The 18,407-nt window shown below is 38.1% G+C and overlaps 1 protein-coding gene across 9 annotated transcripts in view; it reads right to left on the bottom strand.

Moving 5' to 3' along the window:
• ptprfb (protein tyrosine phosphatase receptor type Fb) overlaps nucleotides 1-18,407 on the bottom strand; it is a 224,462-nt gene that overhangs the window by 68,701 nt on the left and 137,354 nt on the right. For 5 of the 9 annotated variants that reach the window (XM_073848873.1, XM_073848876.1, XM_073848878.1 and 2 more), the window contains exons 5-10: nucleotides 17,475-17,660; nucleotides 15,659-15,676; nucleotides 10,050-10,160; nucleotides 2,603-2,872; nucleotides 976-1,557; nucleotides 506-639 (exon numbers count right to left, since the gene is read on the bottom strand). In XM_073848873.1, coding sequence (XP_073704974.1) covers nucleotides 506-639; nucleotides 976-1,557; nucleotides 2,603-2,872; nucleotides 10,050-10,160; nucleotides 15,659-15,676; nucleotides 17,475-17,660 — 1,301 coding nt within the window. The remainder of the gene's footprint in view (nucleotides 1-505; nucleotides 640-975; nucleotides 1,558-2,602; nucleotides 2,873-10,049; nucleotides 10,161-15,658; nucleotides 15,677-17,474; nucleotides 17,661-18,407) is intronic. The other 4 variants (XM_073848875.1, XM_073848877.1, XM_073848879.1 and 1 more) reach the window with 1 other exon arrangement.

Below are 18,407 nucleotides of genomic sequence, written 5' to 3'. Positions count from 1 at the left end.
AGTATTATTTATTAAAACACTTTTAACAGCTAATATTGTAGGCTGCTATTTTTCCTCTGTAAGTATCAGCTAAATGAATAAATCTACATATAATATGCTCATTACTCATTTTAGGATTATGGCGGGCGCAGAAGTTTTTCGCTAAAAAAAATTGAGAAGCATTGTATTAGCATACAGACACACTGATGGCTATCACGATGCGTGTCCATAAGACATCTGATCTCAATGTGGAAGAACTGCCATTAAGAAAACACATCCAAATAGCCCATTCGAGCATCAGTTAGAAATGCTGTCAAGCACTGAGCATTGATAAGTACATTCTGTTTTTGCACAATCTAATTCTATCAACCGACTGCAGACTTTTGCCTGCAGTCATTTTGTGAAATGTCAATTTTGGCTATCTTTCATTTGTATCCATGGCCCACAGCAACAGCTGCACACGTTCAATATCTGGTCTGCTTGTAATTCTGAATGAATCAGGCAGAAACAAGTACTGGCATGATACCTTGTTCTCTGAGTCAGCCTCCCAATATCGCAGCTCATATTTGATGATGGGGTCCTGGACTGGCCACAGCCAAGTTAGCTGGATCCGTGTATCCAGCTCTGCCTCAGCCTCAAAGTTGGAAGGCTGAGCAGGTACTTGAAGTTCAACAGATAAAGACATGTAAGCAATAACAGATGCACAAGAATGGTATTGGCCTGACAATGCATTATGCAAAAGCAGGGCTGGGTATTGATACACATTTCCTGATTCAATTAGATGCCAATTCACTTTCATTACAATTCTGAATCATCAAAATAAACTGTTTACATAGTATGTTTTTCATTCACTACAAAGTACCGGTTCATATAAGCCTTGTTAATCTGATCATGCAATATTTTGCATGCGACATCATGACTGATCAGTAAATAATATAGTTTTACCCAGCCCTATGTAAAAGCATTGACATATAATTCATTAACACCAAATATTACCTCCTTGCTGTGTCTTGACCTGCAACACATCAGATGGGGGTCCATCCCCTACAGAAGTAAAGCCCAACACACGTAGGCTGTAGGTGATATCGGGGGTCAGGCTCGAAATGGTGGTAAGACGACTGTCGTCCGTGTTGTGTTTCTGCCAAGCGCTCAGAGGCGCGTCCAGGTCTGATGTGTAGTAGATGCGATAGCCTCTAATCTGACCATTAGGTTCCTCCGGCGGTTCCCACTGCACCAACATAGTGCTGGCACTTAGCATACGTGCCTGGACATGCAGTGGTGGGGAGGAAGGTGCCTGCTCACCCGTCCGCGTCTCAACTGGGTCACTGGGTGGTCCACGGCCAATATTGTTGACCGCCATGACACGGAACTCGTACTCGGAATAAGGGCTGAGACCACCGATGCTGTACCGTGTTGTGGCAACACCATCCACTTCTTGGAAGTTGGCGTCCGAGGTCTTGGCCCGGTACTGGATAATGTAGTAAGACACAGGTTCAGGGTTTCCTGAATCCCATGTCAGTGTAACGCTGGTAGCTGTGGTTTCCGTCACAATTAGAGACGTAGGAGGCTTTGGGAGTGCTGAGGAGCAAACAATAAGAAAGGAAATGAAACAGATGACAGCATATGTAGGCTAAGCTTCCTACACGGTGCACTCCTAAAATAGAGAAAGACAGGCAATGTAAGACAGAAAGAGAATGAAGAAAGGCTTGCATTCTGGTGATTCACAGAAAGGCAGACCGTGCCGCCTCGTCATTGTGTCTTTAAGATTTGTGGCTGGACTTCAGATAAATGTCAGTGACATTCTCCGAGTCCATATTGATTGGTGAAGTGCAAAGTGCAATCAATAGAGGCAGCCATGATGACGAGGAACAGAGTCTGGCAGGGCTTGGTGTTGTCTGGTGGGACCAGCCACACTGATACAGCCCCAGACATCTGGTCTGGGTAAACACATGCTCAGAATAATCTAAAGCCTTTCATTTTCTCAGAGCCCACAGTAAAACGTGGGAAGTCCCTAAAGCTCAGTCAACAGAGCGCAAGTGTCCATGTTTTTTCTTTGTGTGTATTTGCCAGACGTACCAAACAGCTGGTCAGAACCTTGGGGTTGCAGTTAGAAAATAACTTTTTCTTGTCTCTGACAACCTGTTCAGGGTCCTGGGTAAAATAAGATCGCCTACAGAATCTTTAAACCTACAGAACTGATCCTATTTATGCTTTTAATACACATACCTGGTCTAAAACCTAAAGTACACTTCCCTTGTACGCATTCCACTTTGGCTCGAGGGCAGTCCAAGGTGACTTAATTTTCATCCTCAGCACAGTCCACCGAGGTCCGCACTATTATTCTACATGATCACATTTTAGATCCTCAACTTAACCTCAACCACCTTACTAGCTATTAATAAGCAGCAAATTAAGAGTTTGAGCAGAACGTAATTAATAGTTGGTTAAAAGTGAGAAATGGTCCCTCAACTAAAGTGTGACCCCAAAGATCAACTACTGTGGGTAGCACACATATGCTGAACGTGTCAATGACGTCAATTGAGAATACTTTTAATGGTTTGTGTACTCAACACTCTATGTGCAAGACTCACAAGCGGAGAGTGCACTTTTTCAGGGATCTTACCTTTGACAGAAACTTGCGCGGTTGCTTCAATCATACCAAGAGATGAGATAGCCACGCATGTGTAGTTGGTCGACTGACGTATGTTGGTAAGCTCCAGGACATTGCGTCCCACGGGCATCTCCTCGTCCTTGGTGAGCTCCACCTCACCAGCCATCCATTTGACGTAGGGCATGGGAGCACCTACTGCCACACAGGTGAGGTTGACACTACCCCCTGGCATCACCTCGTGATTGGTAGGTGGGATGGAGAAACGGGGCGGCACTCGCCGTACTAACAGAGAGAAGGACATCAAGTGTGAGTTTCAAAAGGTAGCATTTTGTGTCAACTTTTGATACAAAAACAATTTGGAAAATACCATATACAGGGAAATCTATTGTGATCTCTAGTGTGAATATGAGGGCTATGGTCACTAACATGGACAAACTAACATGAAGTTGAGCTGACAGGTCAAACAAATTTGCTTCGAGGGCTGAGCTGCCACTTTTTCCATTTGTTAAAGCCCAAAGCTTAACGACTGGAGGCAGGAAGTCAATACTGTGGCTCACACATATGTGCAGAAGAGGGCAATAAACCAATACGTGCTGGGGAAAGGGTGAAGAAGGCATCGTAATGGTATTTCTTATAGAGTGAGACATTAAAATTCATGCCAAAGGGGAGCTTTATTGAATTGTGAATTTGAAGAAAAAAAATCATCTCGCTGAGGCACTGCAGGATGTGGAGTTGTCTCTGTCAGTTTATCGCCTGGTGGCACTGAGACCCCGGTCTGTTGTTGCTCAGTCCTGCCTGGATTCGGGAACCTGTCTGAGACCTTGTGGGAGATGCATTGTTCGGGCCCTTCTCTTTGTGAGTCTCTGATATGCAGATAAACCTGACATTAAAAGAGGTTCCCATGGAGACGAAAAGGAGCCTGCTGACACTGTGCAGAGTTGGGGAGGAGAGAGGAGAACTATCAATGTGGAGGCTGAACGGAATTCAAACCTGCCTTGACATAAACTGACTCGACTACATGAGGCCAGGCTCACGGTGTTCGAGAAACTAATCCACAAGGATCAGCACGAGAAAAACATCAACGTTTTTAAAGGGTATTCTGTTATCAATGCAAATACTAGGATGCATTTCAGTCTCTATTGTGCAGTGATCAGAATCGTAGCTGGTGGCCATCACTGGGGACGCTAATGCTGAACTATTTACAAGAAGCACAAGCTAGAGAGACTTTTTTCTCCTGTTCTCCCAAAATAAGAGTATAAAACAGCAGCACATTAAACAGACTCTTCCAATTTGTGTTAATGACCCACTGCCTCATGTCTGTCTATGGAGAAATGGCATAGGCAATAATTGGTTTCTGCACAGGTCCTCCTGAAATTGGATTCTCGACTATGTTCTCTCATTTTATTTTCAGATAGACACCATGACCAGGCTTGTTATTCTCCTCATTATGTTTGCACTGTAAAGGCAAAACGATAGACTCTTGAGCATTTTTTCTTTGAATTAGGCAATGTGAAATTCAAAGTACTTCAAGTCCACGGCTGCAAAGAAATTACGGTAGCGTTAGCATGTCTTAGAAATACAAATATTCACTTTATTGATTTCTAGGAAACTCTGTGACACTGGAAAACCATGACTATGGACATGGGCACACAGTGACAATGATTTGTAGTACAAGAATGGAAATTCAGTGTGGGTAATACAACAGAACTAAAATAAACACTGGTGATATTTATATTATAAAGCTTCAGGTAACAGGGAGCAAGTTGGTTGAAAAAGATTCTATTTCACGGGCAAAACCATACATGCACTGTGGGATAAAAACTGAAAATGGGCACTTGAACCAGACAAAATAGAGGTTTTAAATTAAATTAAATTAAATTAAAATTAAATTATTTCAAAATATTAAAAACTAGTTTGGATTTCTATCTCTAAGTTTTACAGCAGCCTCGATGTCATGGAGTATCAGGCTCATGCAAACCACCTGACACAACACATTCATTCAGAACAGACAGTTGAGGTGACACAGAAGAAGGAGTGATTGATAGAGGATTAAAGAGGGATCCAGTTTGAAGTCTGCACGAAGCGGGTTAAGAGTTAAAAGGACCAACCTTCACGAGGGTCTAAGACATGAGGTGCGAGTTTGACCAAGTGATATGATGAAGATGGAATTGAAAGACAGAGACAAATAGGAGACAAGAGAACATGAAAAGACATTTGTAAAAAAATTTCATGGCAGTTAGAACAATGCAATGGAATGTCTAATAAAGACGGAGACACATAATCGAATCACGACACTACATTTGAAAAATTTTGATTTGTATATATTCTGCCATATATAGAGAGGTGTGTTTGTATATATACACATAAATGTATAATTTAATATATACCTAGTATAAGATAAATGTAAAAGAAATGTATCACTGCATGTCCATAGTGAATGCTGTTCTTTACCTAAAATCCTAAAAATGAAGCAGCATAACCTGATTTTGTAATACTAATAATAAGAAATGTTTCTTTTGTAGGTTAATGTATAAATTAAATTAAATTTTAAATTAAATTTAATTAAACTTATTGTTATAATTCACTGTTTGTAACATTTAAGGGGGATGTTTTACACAGATTAAAACTAGTTTGGACTAAATAACATTGCTAACATTGCTATAGCAAGATTGATAGGAGGACGATTGATAACAAGGGTCTCTGATTAAAGAGGGATCCAGCTTGAGGTCTGCAAGAAGTGGCTAAGAGTGAAAAGAACCAACCTCCTCGAGGGATTACTATATGAAGTGAGAGTTCGAGCAGGTTATATGATGGAGATGAAATTGAAAGACAGACAAATGGGAGACAAGAGAACATGAAAAGACATTTGTGAATAATTTCATGGCAGTTAGAAAAATGCAATGGAAGCTATAAGAAAGACAGAGACGCACTTAAATCACAACATTCTGTTTGTAAAAGATTTGTGTATATTCTAACATGTATCACACATATTGTACTGTATGTTTACTATGTTAAGGCATGTAAAATAAATTGATGCAATTTATTATGGAATGTAAGTAGGGAGCACAATCACATTGATACAGGTTAATGGTACTAATTTAAGGGAGTTAGTTAGGTAATAGGAATCGCCAGTATACATGCATTGTGAGATTAAACAGAAAACTGTGACCTAAACATGACAAAAAAAGAGGTTTTAAATGAAATGAAATTAAAATATGACAGTTTGTAAAATTTCAGGTGGATGTTTTTACACAGATTAAAACTAGTTTGGATTAAATTACACTGCTATCCCTTTTAATCCAGCACCAGTTGTAATCTGTGAGAGTAGTCTCTACGTCATGAAGTATCAGGCTCATGCAAACACCTGACACAACATATTCACCCTGAACACACAGGTGAGGGGCGACATAGCAGAGGGAGTGGGATTGATAACAAAGGTCTCTGATTAAAGAGGAATCCGGTTTGAGGTCTGCAAGAATCAGTTAAGATTGAAAAGAACCAACCTCCTCGAGGGTCTAAGACATGAGGTGTGAGTTTGACCAAGTGATAAGATGAAGATGAAAGTGAAAGACAGAGACAAATGGGAGAGAAGAGAACATGAAAACACATTTGTGAATAATTTCATGGCGGTTAGAAAAACGCAATGGAAACTCAGACACACAAAGACAGAGACACACTCCATTTAAAAAACTTTTGCATATACTGTAAAATATATCTCATACATATTGTAGATTTACAATGCTAAAGGTAAATCAAATCTATTATACAATTTATATATATATATATACACACACACACACACACACACACACACACACACACACACACAACATACAATATATATGTGACCCCAGACCACAAAACCAGTCTTAAGTAGCATGGGTAAATTTATAGCAATAGTTAAAAATACATCGTATGGGTCAAAATGATCAATTTTTCTTTTATGCTAAAAATCATTACAATATTAAGTAAAGTTCATGTTCCATGAAGATATTTTGTAAATTTCCTACCATAAATATATTAAAACTTAATTTTTAACAGATATATGCATTGCTAAGAACTTCTTTTGGACAACTTTAAAGGAGATTTTCTCAATATTTAGATTTTTAAATAGTTGTATCTCTCAGCTATATATTGTTCTATCCTTACGCTTTCCATTGATGTATGGTTTGTATTTATTTCTAATGTATACATCTCAATTTCAAAAATTGACACTTATGACTGGTTTTGTGGTCCAGGGTCACATATTTAGGCCAAATGTTTATAGAAAACATAATCACATTAACACAAGTTGAAGACGGATATTAATTTAAGAAAGTCAGTCAGGTTATAGAAAGTGGTTATCCCTCTCAATAAATGCTTTCTTCTCACTCAGAGACTTATTAACACTTTTGTGAAACAAATATTGTATGGGAGCATACCTTATACCTTTTGGTAATAAAACAATTAATTGCCAGAAAGTTTAAAATAAGAAATTAAGCCACATTTTGAGTCCATTTTGTAAGACTTAAAGTCACAATTTATGAAAAAAAAGTTGCAATAGTTAGAAATAGAGTCTCAGATTTGAGCCGTTAAGTAGTAGTCACAATGGACTATTGTTTTTTGTTTTAACAGACTTCCACAAAAAAGTCCATCATAGGATAACTGACATATTAGAATTTTCCTAACATATGTTAGATAAGTAACATTACTGTTATACTATACAGACAACTCAGAATGATTGAACATTTTCTGACAGCTGTCTCTGCATGCATGTGAGCATACATAGCCATATCTCCAGTGAGGCAGAGAAGGCCACTGAGATCATCTAAAAGAGCCCTGGGCCATATTCTGCCACACACTGACACATGAAAGATGATGATGTCAGTTAAAGTCTTGTTAGGACTGCCAATGTAACGCTACAACACAAAACTAACTGTGTGACGGGCATTAGCGATATTAAAATTGATCTTCCTTAAATATTGAACAAAGGTAAACGGACCCCCCCCACACACATTCACACAAGATATAACAAACAGACAGGAGGGTATGAAGTGCGCCCACTTCACTCCATTTGATTTGTTGTCAGTTTCAGGAGCAGAGGAAGGAGAGCAGACAGTGCTTGACAACTTTTCACTATGGAATAAGCGGCTGACAAATGAGCATTCACATATACAGCCAGTATACATGACTGTGATTCTCCCAGGTGATATAGTCCTCTGTCAGACAGACGGACAGAGCGGGAGAACGAGAGAGAGAAACAGTCATAGAGCATTCAGACAGCTCCCAGAAAAGTGCTGAGGCCAAGGAAAAAGGAAGCAGCTATTGAATACATAGATTCACTGACAGGCTGGCAGTCTTAGACACCCAACTCATCTAGCGTGAGCAGATAAATGAGCGGGGACGGGAGGCTGAAGGATGGTACCAGGACGCTGTGCTGAACGCCCTTGAAGAGAAAGCATGATTAGCCGTTTTACAGAGACACTTTGAAAAACAAGCACCCACACCCAGCTGTGATGGACAGATGGATAAAGGCGACCCATTATGCACCTGTCAACTCTGAGGAAGTTAGCTCTTTATATAGCTCCAAAAGTTCCTGTTTTTGTTATTTTGGCGGTGCACGTTGAATTTCATTGTCATAGCACGTGGGGTCATACATACTCCTTTAAAAAAAAATCACTCCATAGACAAATATATATATATATATATATATATATATATACACACACACACACTGCCGCTTAAAAATTCGTAATCAGTAAGACTTGTAATGTTTAAAAAAATAAAATAAACATTTACAATATAAAATAATGTTTTTTTTTTTTTTTTATATCCTTACAAATATAATTTATTCCTGTGATGCAAAGCTGAATTTTCATCAGCTGTTACTCCAGTTTTAAGTGTCACATGATCATTTAGAAATCATTCTAATATGGTGATTTATTACTAGAATTATCAATGCTGCCAAATATTTTTTTTTGGAACTTGTGATTCTTTTTTTCAGAATTCTTTGATGAATAAGTTAAAAAGAACAGTATTTTTTCAAAATATAAATTTAAAATGTAACAATTCTTTGGTGAATAAAATTATTAATAAAAAAAAAGAATAAAAATGTAATGACGTAAAACTTTTGAACAGTAGTGTATATTGTTAGAGAACCTTTCTATTTTAAATAAATGCTGTTCTTTATAACCTTTTATTGATCAAAGAATCCTGAAAAAAGTATCACAGGTTCCAAAAAATATTAAGCAGCACTATTGTTTTCAACATTGATAATTCTAATAATAAATCAGCATATTAGAATGATTTCTGAAGGATCATGTGACACTTAAGACTGTAACAGCTGATAAAAATTCAGCTTTGCATCACAGGAATAAATAATATTTTAAAGTATATTAAATAAAAAACATTATTTTATATTGTAATACCATTTGGCAATATTACAGTTTTTTCCTGTAATAAATCAGCATATTAGGATGATTTCTGAAGGATCATGTGACACTAAAGACTGGAGTAATGATGCTGAAAATGTAGCTTTGTATCACAGGAATAAATTACATTTAAACTATATTCACATAAAAAGAATATTTCACAATATATACAGTCTGTATTGATGAGCAAAAGAAACAAAAAAAAAAACCCATAAAAACATAAACATAAAAAATCTTAATGAACCTCGAACTTTTGAGCAGCAGTGTATATCTATCTATCTATCTATCTATCTATCTATCTATCTATCTATCTATCTATCTATCTATCTATCTATATATATATATATATAAAATATATATATAATATTATATTTTTAAGCAAAATACAATTTAACTCCTTTATTAACTTGCAATGTGTTTAGATGCCACTCATAGCAACGTCTCGTGACTGAGTTGTACGATGACGTCTCCAGTTTAATCCCATTGTATGAAACATTTTTGTCCGTTTGTTTGACAGGAAGCATGAGAAGGCTTAGTCTTCACCTCTTGCGTGACAATTACTGGGTGGCACCGTAACGTCACTAGCTGGAGGCCATATTGGCAGCCTGCCATAAGCTCCCTGTTATTACCTGCATGGAAAGAGCTGAAGGGGTTGACACTCATAACAACAGCACTCCCAGAGTTCTGTTTCACAGACAATGCCTCAACACCATTATACCTTTAAATCCACGTATTAATACTGCAGGTGTCCTCTGTGGCACTCACCTTTGGTTAACCCTTTTTGTCTTCTCACTCTCACAACAAATATGGTGAGAAATACGTATGTTTTTATTTGCTTCCGTTGCTATGAATTCAAAACAGAGTAGGGAACGTTTTGTTTCCGGCATGATTTGGACAACAACATTTGGTTTATCTTGGCTCCGAAATGTCAGACAAAGTTCAACATGCGTGGAAGTCAAAACAAAATTGCAACATGGTCAAAATAAAGGTGTGAAGCATTGTTGAGGAAGTTGTTTTGATAGGGGCGGCACCTGGAGCACGTCTCTTACCTCGCACGTAGAGATTGGCGGGGGCCGAGTAGCGCGTCCCGGCGCTGTTCGTAGCCACACATTCGTACTTGCCCTGGTCTGATTCCTGGCTGTTTTCAATCTGCAATGCTCCTGAAGAAGAAGAAAAAAAAACAAGGGTAAAAGTCACCTCTCTGATTTACGAACACGATTATGAATCCCCTGTCGCAACTTCCCCACCAAAGCGCAAACTTTCACTGCAAACAATCAGTAAACACTCCCTGTTTAAATGTCAGACCTGTTCCACTGTGTATATAGTTTATTGGCTGAGAATGCTGCCTAAGACATATGCATAAAGCTGATTTTGCAGGTTGAGTGAGTCTATAGCTCAACATATTTGCCTTTCGCTGTTATTAGAAAAAGCTTTCGGGATATTAATGTCATTGAGTCAGAGCCAATTACGCTACAGCACATGACTTTATTACTGCTGTGGCATATTTATACATACCAAAAAGAACAAAATGTCAATACCTTACAAAACTATGCCTGTCTGGCGGCTAGAGATAAAAATTGTGCTTCATAAGGTCACATGAGAACAATGTTCAATTAGTCTTTTAACACATACACTCCAGGTTAATAATTAAGCTAATAATTACTAATAAAAAAGTCTTTTATATGCTCACCAAGGCTGCATTTATCTGATGAAAAGTACACTAATAAACAGTAATACTGTGAAATATTTTTGCAATTTAAAAGTACATATTTTCTATTTTCATATACACCAATGAGCCATTACATTATGACTAGGGTTGGGTATTGTTTGAATTGTATCCATTCCGATTCCGATTCTGCTTATCGATTACAGTTTTTAATGATTCCCAGTTTCAATTCTAATAACAAAAAGTCAACTAAATCAGCAGCCTACAGAACACTTAGGTCTAATAGGAACTTTTGCCTAAAAACGCAAATCTAAAAATACCGTTACACATGCGTTTTCTTTCTCATCTGTTTACTTTTACTTTCGACAAAAAAGGATGTATTTATGATGATATACTGATGTATTTTTGTGCATATTGGGCAGTAAAAGTGAAAGATAAGTCCCAATTTCCTGTGGAATTTGGCTACTTTAACACTGTTGCCGTGGGCTGTTTTTCATGTCCGTGGGTTAAAGCAACCCAAATAATGTTATATTAAGCCCCTAGAATGCAATTTTTACTGGGGGACCTCCCTCAAAATTCCATTTGACTACTTTTGGACTAGTTTTGAGTAGCAATTGGGCGGGTTTTGGTGTGAAAACCTGGCAACCCTGCGCTTGAGATGTGTGCGCTGCACACAAACAGTGCAGAGGTTCTTTCTATTCTTCCGCTTAAATCGTTTGATTTTAAACTTAACATTAAAATGCGATTGCTGGAATCGTTAAGTGGAACCGAAATGCACGTGTCTTATCAAATACCTGGTTTTTGAAAATTTGGAAACGGTTCTAAAATCAGTTCTCGATACCCAACCCTTATTATGACCACCCCTAGCCTAGAGCAATGAGGGCACCTGGCAACCAAATGGTATATATACCACTCAAAGACCAGCTTTTGGTCGGGAGAGTGTTCGTGTCAAAATGGGAAAAGCTGCCCAGTCAGAGTTGTTGAAAGGACAAACTGTGATGTCCTTCAACTTCAATCTTGAAAACGGCATGCACTGTGGGTAGTAAGTATGTATCAAAAGTGGCACGTGGATGACCAAACAACAAACTGTCATCCAGCCATGTGTCGTCCACTACCCAATGATGACAGAGGGTAAAGGAGACTATTGTGTATGTTCACAGCGACCGCAGGGCCACAGTGTTACAAATCATCAGCAACTACAACAGTGCTGACCAGGGCAATGTGTTTATCGCAGCCTTCTGCGCATGGGCCTACATAGCAGACCACCCAGCTGGGTGCCAATGCAAAGTGCACCCCATCGCCAGCAACGCATCAAATGGGCCCAAGATCATCGAGATTGGACTGTGGATGATTGGAAGAAAGTGGCCTGGTCTGACAAATCAAGAGAGTGCAGATAATTCGATTACCAACAGAGACTATGGCACCTGAATGCACTGTTGAGTGGATACATGCTGGTGACAGTGGTGTTATGCTGTGGGTGATGTTTTCTTGGGATGCTTTAGCCCTCATTATCCCAAAAGCAAAATCCCTGACAGCTGTCAGGTATCTGAACGCTGTTGCAGATCAAGTGCACCCATTCATGGCAACTGTGTTCCTTGCCAGCGATGGCCATCAACAGGATAATGCACCATATACCACACTGTCAGAATCGTCAAGGAGTGGCTCGAGGAACATGATGGTGAATTTCTGTTAATGCCTTGGCCTCTAAATTCCCCTGACATGAACACAATCGAAAAGGGGGTTGTGCTACATCACCACCACTCCACAATGTACGAAACATGGAGGACCTGCTGTTGACATTATGATACCAGATACTTTAGGAGACTTATCGCCACTTCGTCAATGCAGTGCCTCACTGCTTGAACGCTGTTTTGTAGGCTAAAGGTCCTACAGTAGGGTAACTATATGTGCCATTTTTCGGGACATGTTCTGGCCAGGATTTCTAAATTGCCTAAAACATCCAGATTTGGACCTTGTTCTCCTGTTTTCATATGTGCTGAAGATAATGTTTTAAAAGTAGTTAGACCAATAACATGCAGGCACTGTACATAATTAACCAATCGTGGCACGTGAGAAAGTTGGATCTACAGAGAACGGACAAAGCGATGCAAATATGTGTACATAAGTGTGTTCGACTTAAAGCACTGCTGCACAGACCGATTGTTGTATGACATCGAAGTACCACGAGAACGATTTGAAAGCATAAGGAGCCGCTGCTCTGCTCTCTATAGCTCTCGCGGTACATAGATGTTATACAATAATCCATCTGCACAGTGCAAACAGCCAAAACCTGGTTATTTTAGGTAATATAGAAATCCTGGCCAGAACGTGTCTCCAAAAAAATGGCACATATGGTCACCCTATCCAATAGGTGGTCATAACGTAATGGTTCATCAGTGTATTTATAAAATGTCAGCCATTACTCCAGTCTTCAGTGTCACATGATCCTTCAGAAACCATTCTAATATGCTGATTTGGTGCTAAATGTTGTTAGAATGAACTTTTTCTTTAAATAATCCTAAAAAATAGATCATGGTTCACACAAAAATATTAAGCACCAAGAACCGTCTTCAACATTGATGATAATAAGAACCATTATTAATAAATGAGCACCAATAATACCTGATGATAATTAAGTACAAAATTAGCATATTAAAATGATTTCTGAAGGATCGTGTGCCACTAAAGACTCTACACTTTTAAATTGTAACAACATTTCACAGAATTATTGTTTTTATTGTATTTTTGATCAAATAAATGCAGTCTTGAGCATATAAAATGGCTTAAAAAATTTTGTTTATTTAAAATTTTTGACCGGGGGTGTATTTATTAATTTACTGAAGATATAACTTCAGAATACAAATCACTATAATCACTTCAGAGTCAAATCACTACAATGTGAAACAGCATTATACGCAGCAGATATTTTAGACCTACCCACTTTAAAATAGGCAGGAACATCAAACGGAAAATCAATCCGGGTGTCCTAACCACAGATACAGCGTTTGATTTGACAAGACTGAGCCAGGCTCTTAATCTAGCAAAAGCACACATATTTACCTCTGGCAGTGTTGTACCACCACAGCATAGGTTATCACCTGCAGTTTACCCCTGACTACTTCCCAGCATCCCAGTGCTGCAGGGAAGAAATAACATGCACCACTAACCTTGCCCAATCTCCAAGTTCAGGGAAAACTGATTGGTGGTGTTTCCTACCCTGACAAGCAGCAAATTACTAATCAATTCGGAGATTGCTCAGCGCTGATTGCCATCACCCCTCAGTCCTGACAACATCTGACTGATGGTGCCATATTATAAAGTAAAGGGTCTACAATGAAGACAAATAATATAAAATTCCATCTAAACTAAACGAATAATGTGAAAATCACCACTTTTCAGTAAGCATTTAACATCTTTGACAGTTACAGACAAACATGTATAATCCTTTTTAATCATCAATTTTTTAAGTGTTTGATGTGACATACATTAAAGAGATAGTTCACTCCAAAATGAAAATTCTGTCATCATTTATTAACCCTCATGTTGTTTTAAACATGTATGGCATTCTTTCTTCTCCAAAACACAAAAGAAGAGTTGTTTTTGTCCATACAATAAAGTTGTTGTTTTTTTCATTGAAACAGTCTTCAAAATATCTTGTGTAGATGAAAGAAGGTCATACACATTTAAAACAACATGAGGTTGAGTAAATTCTCAGTCTTTTTATTTTTGGGCTAACTATCCCTTTAAAACATCCAACCAGAGATGATGAATGCCACCTCATGCATTTTCAAGAAAACACACATACACACTATGGGACAAACTGTGTGTCTTGATGAGGACATAAAATGTAGATGATACATATTTCTCATTGATACAGAGATACAAAACAATATGAGCTGGGGGAGATGAACTGAACAAAGACCTGCTGTTGAAAACAAGAGAAATTCAACATCACACCCACGAACATTGAAAATTTAGCCAGTAAAAATCAGCAACCACTTGGGAACATAAGGCAGTGTCAGCTTTTTTCCCCCCTACCAAGCCAGACATACTTCCTGATTCATAAACCTGAGGTGAGCTGGCGTGCTACAACAGACAGCGGTAACAAACAAGCCTTTGTTATGTGCAATATACTTTTCCCTCTCTGTTTTTTTTTTGTTTTTTTGCTTTTTCGACTTTTTACAGTCAAACTCCAGGGGTCCTTAGACCACTGAGATTGCAACCGTACGACTGAAGTAGGGTAATGTCGGTTTTGTCAAGCACTCGCCTCTAGCAATCGTGTTTTTGAAATCCATGTTTCATTCAGAACTAAGAGTGACTGTGTGATTGATCGAACGCGCCATCTTAACAATCAGGGCTGTGCCCTCATTTCCCATACATACTCATTTTAGCATAAGTAGTATGCAAATTCAATCATTTCAATTTCATCACAGCCCAACTGGAATGTAAGAGACACTCTGGAGACTCTAAAGACAGCCTTCAGCCTGAATCCCAAACTCATTGCAAACTTTAATAAGCCTCGGGTCTCAGAAAATATCCACAACAAATGCATGTCACAATAACTGGCAAGAGTCAATTATTTTATTTCCTTCATCAAATTTTGTCTTCTGTGCGACATAATATTCTTCAAAATATACTCTTATGAACATACATTTTCACTGCTTGTAAAACAGCGACCAAGGCATTCTTCAAAATATCTCATCTTGTGTTCCACAGGTTTGGAAGAACATAGGTTGTGTAAATGATCACAGAATGTTGATTATTCTTAAAATACCTTGGTAAAAAATATTAATAAAATCTTACTGACCCTAAACTATGAACAATAGTGTATTTCTGTTGTATTGTTTCCCGCAGATATAGACATCAGAACACAGACAGGTTGAATGTTAGGACAAAGGTTGTGTATGTACTGAACAAGCAGGAAATGACAGCGGTGATGATGAGACGGGTAATGAACGAGACGTTTCGTGAGACACATTTCAGCTGTCTTACCTCGTATCGGTGAACCCCCTAGGTGAAGTAAATTGAATGCAAACAAGATTGAAGAGAAGTGTTAGTAGACAAGAGAGATAGACAAAGATAGAGATAAGGAAAACAAAAGGGAGGGAATCAAATGAAAGTAAGCTTAATTAAACAGAAAGGAATCAAGTTGAGCCAGACTACTGCTCTCCGAGGATTAGTTGAATGTTGGCTGTCTGGTGCAACGGAATTAGCTTGGAAAAAAAGATCCGAGGGCAAACGATTTTGAGATAGTCCTGCCAAACCTGACGCTTTAAGGAACATTTGCAGAGCTTAGTGAAACAATGTGTATTCAGGTTATTTTTGTTCACAGCATTCTTCAGAAAAGTACAGACCACACCAAGTTAGGTGACAAGTTTGGTGTGAGAATAGCAGAAACAGCTAGCAGCAATTCTGTACATGTGATTCAAATTCAACATGAAATTCATTCCATCTGTTTATTTCCAGAATTTGAGAATGCCCATTTCAGCATAAAACAGAATATTTAATTAGAAAAAAAGAGCAGGACTTGTTAGAATGATAAATTGTATTTGACTTGTTATTCAACTACTTTTTTACTTTTTAATAGTGTTAACCATTAGCATTAGCTTCTAGAAAAGCTAAAATCTTCCTAACTACAATACCAGCCTAAAACAATATGTAAACAGCTTTTTGTCTATTGGCAAACACTGTATAATATCTAAGATGGTTCACTAGTAAAGCTATGAATGCGCAATATGGTGGCTCTAGTAATACAATTTTGGCTTTTTAAATAAAAGATCCAATCGTCAGCAGTCATTGCATCACTTTTAGTTAGTGCAGCCTATTTAAAGTCAGATGAATAGCTATGCATCATGCACCTAAGAAAGTAAACAGAGTTCATTTCATGTTGACTTAAACTACTGGTAAAATCACAAGGTAAGGTTACGTCGCCATTAGCAGTGTCTATCAGAAAAGGCTTATCTAACAGAAGTAAAAGTAATTCACCATTCTCCTAAAGTCTAAAACAGGCAGATGAACCAGATTAGACAAGTTTATTGTCATAATTTTATGTTATGAGTATCCTATAAGGGCCATAAAGCTTTGCGCCTCGTGCCGTCCAGAGATAAAATCTTTTAGGAAGCAATGTTTTGATCTTTGGTGGAACAGTACATTATGTTTATTTGACTTTATGTATATCTAAAATATTTCAGGAATAAGCTTCCTGAAATAAGCAAGATGAAGGGATGATTCAGGATTCAAAGTGGCAGTCCAAACTTTCAATTGTGTATTTGTAAGCTCTGTACTTAGATGCTGATGCTAGAAACTGGAGAATGAGCTCTGCTGTGGACTTGCCCTCTAAATGAAGTGGATTTAGTGGAGAGGGATAAACTCTGAGTCAGTCAGGAGCCATTAATCCAGCCTGGGCAAAGTCCTGTTCATCCGTCTGATCCTAGGTCAGACCTGAGCGGTCTATCCATTAGGAAGGTCTACAATGTAAATAGAGCGGTTGATCCTCTCCGTGGCGTTCTCACATTCCCGTAAGGGTGCCTACAATTACCCAGACCATTTGCACGTGGCTTAAGACTCATTTTACGTTATAGCCACGTCAATACATTTCTCCTTCCATCGTAAGCAAAGACAAATGGGCAGACCAAACCACTGACATTGCACAAAAACAATTGACATTCCAGTTTTTATTACGTGGGAATATTGCATTCATTAAACTGTAGTAAAACAATCGACTAATAAGCAGGAAGTGCAAACAGAACTGTATCTATATTTGTGAGTATTCAAGTAGTTTAAGGCTAATAAAGTGTGCCAGTCTTACCTGAACGAAGCTGTTTGATTCGTCCATTGCCGTTGATGTCTACAGGCAGGAAGTCCTTGAACCAAGTAATCTCTGGGTCAGGGTTCCCACTGGCGGCACAAAGCATCGTGGTTGTTCTTGTTCGCTCCACCACTTTCAGTTGAGGGCCCATATCTATGGTGGGGAAGCCATGAGGAATCTGGTTTTCTGGAAAAAGAAATAACAGGTCAAGCCAGGAGCCAAAATGGGAATTATTTACAAAATAAGGATAATGATCTTGAAGAACTCTGACTGCTATGAATCAAGGGTTTGAGATTTGAGCCAAATGTAATTGTCCAGCAAAAGCAAATCCAGGACAAGTCTCATTAGTGCACTGAATCAATTCACTTGCCAGAAAAAGACCTTCCTGTGCATTAATAAGATCAAAGCATGGCAAGGCTAATCCTCAAGACCTTTGTATGCCATTACTCTAACATCTAACACCATATGGATGCTTTAAGTTTTAAGTTTTAAACTTTTGGTTTGCTCTAAATCTGGTTTGTTCTAGCAAGGCAACACAATATTGATAGACTTTTTTCACACTTTTCTGCAATAACATTGCCATTTTTCACACCCAGCATTAAGACCTAATTTTATTCATTGGATTTTCACATTATCTAAGGTTGTAATGAGTTTTTTTTTATTATAAAAAAAGATAAATTCTTCCTTGTTAGTTCATCACTGTTATTATAATTTCTGTCTGTTTTTTTTTATTACTAACAACTTCTGTTGTTGTTAAATGTGCTTTTATAGATACATGACTATTGACCTTGAACTTTATCAATTACTTTATGAAATTTTAGAAAAAAAATTCAATTGTCGCAATTGTCGCCATTTTTCATTTGTATACTAAATTGCGTTTGCTCTTTTCTTTCTAACATCTTTATCCATAATTTATGCAAAACCACAGCCTAA

Source organism: Garra rufa, chromosome 10, assembly GCF_049309525.1.
Source record: "Garra rufa chromosome 10, GarRuf1.0, whole genome shotgun sequence".
NCBI lineage: Eukaryota > Metazoa > Chordata > Actinopteri > Cypriniformes > Cyprinidae > Garra > Garra rufa.
The sequence above is the reverse complement of the archived record's forward strand: the minus strand, read 5'-3'. Positions and strand labels throughout refer to the sequence as shown.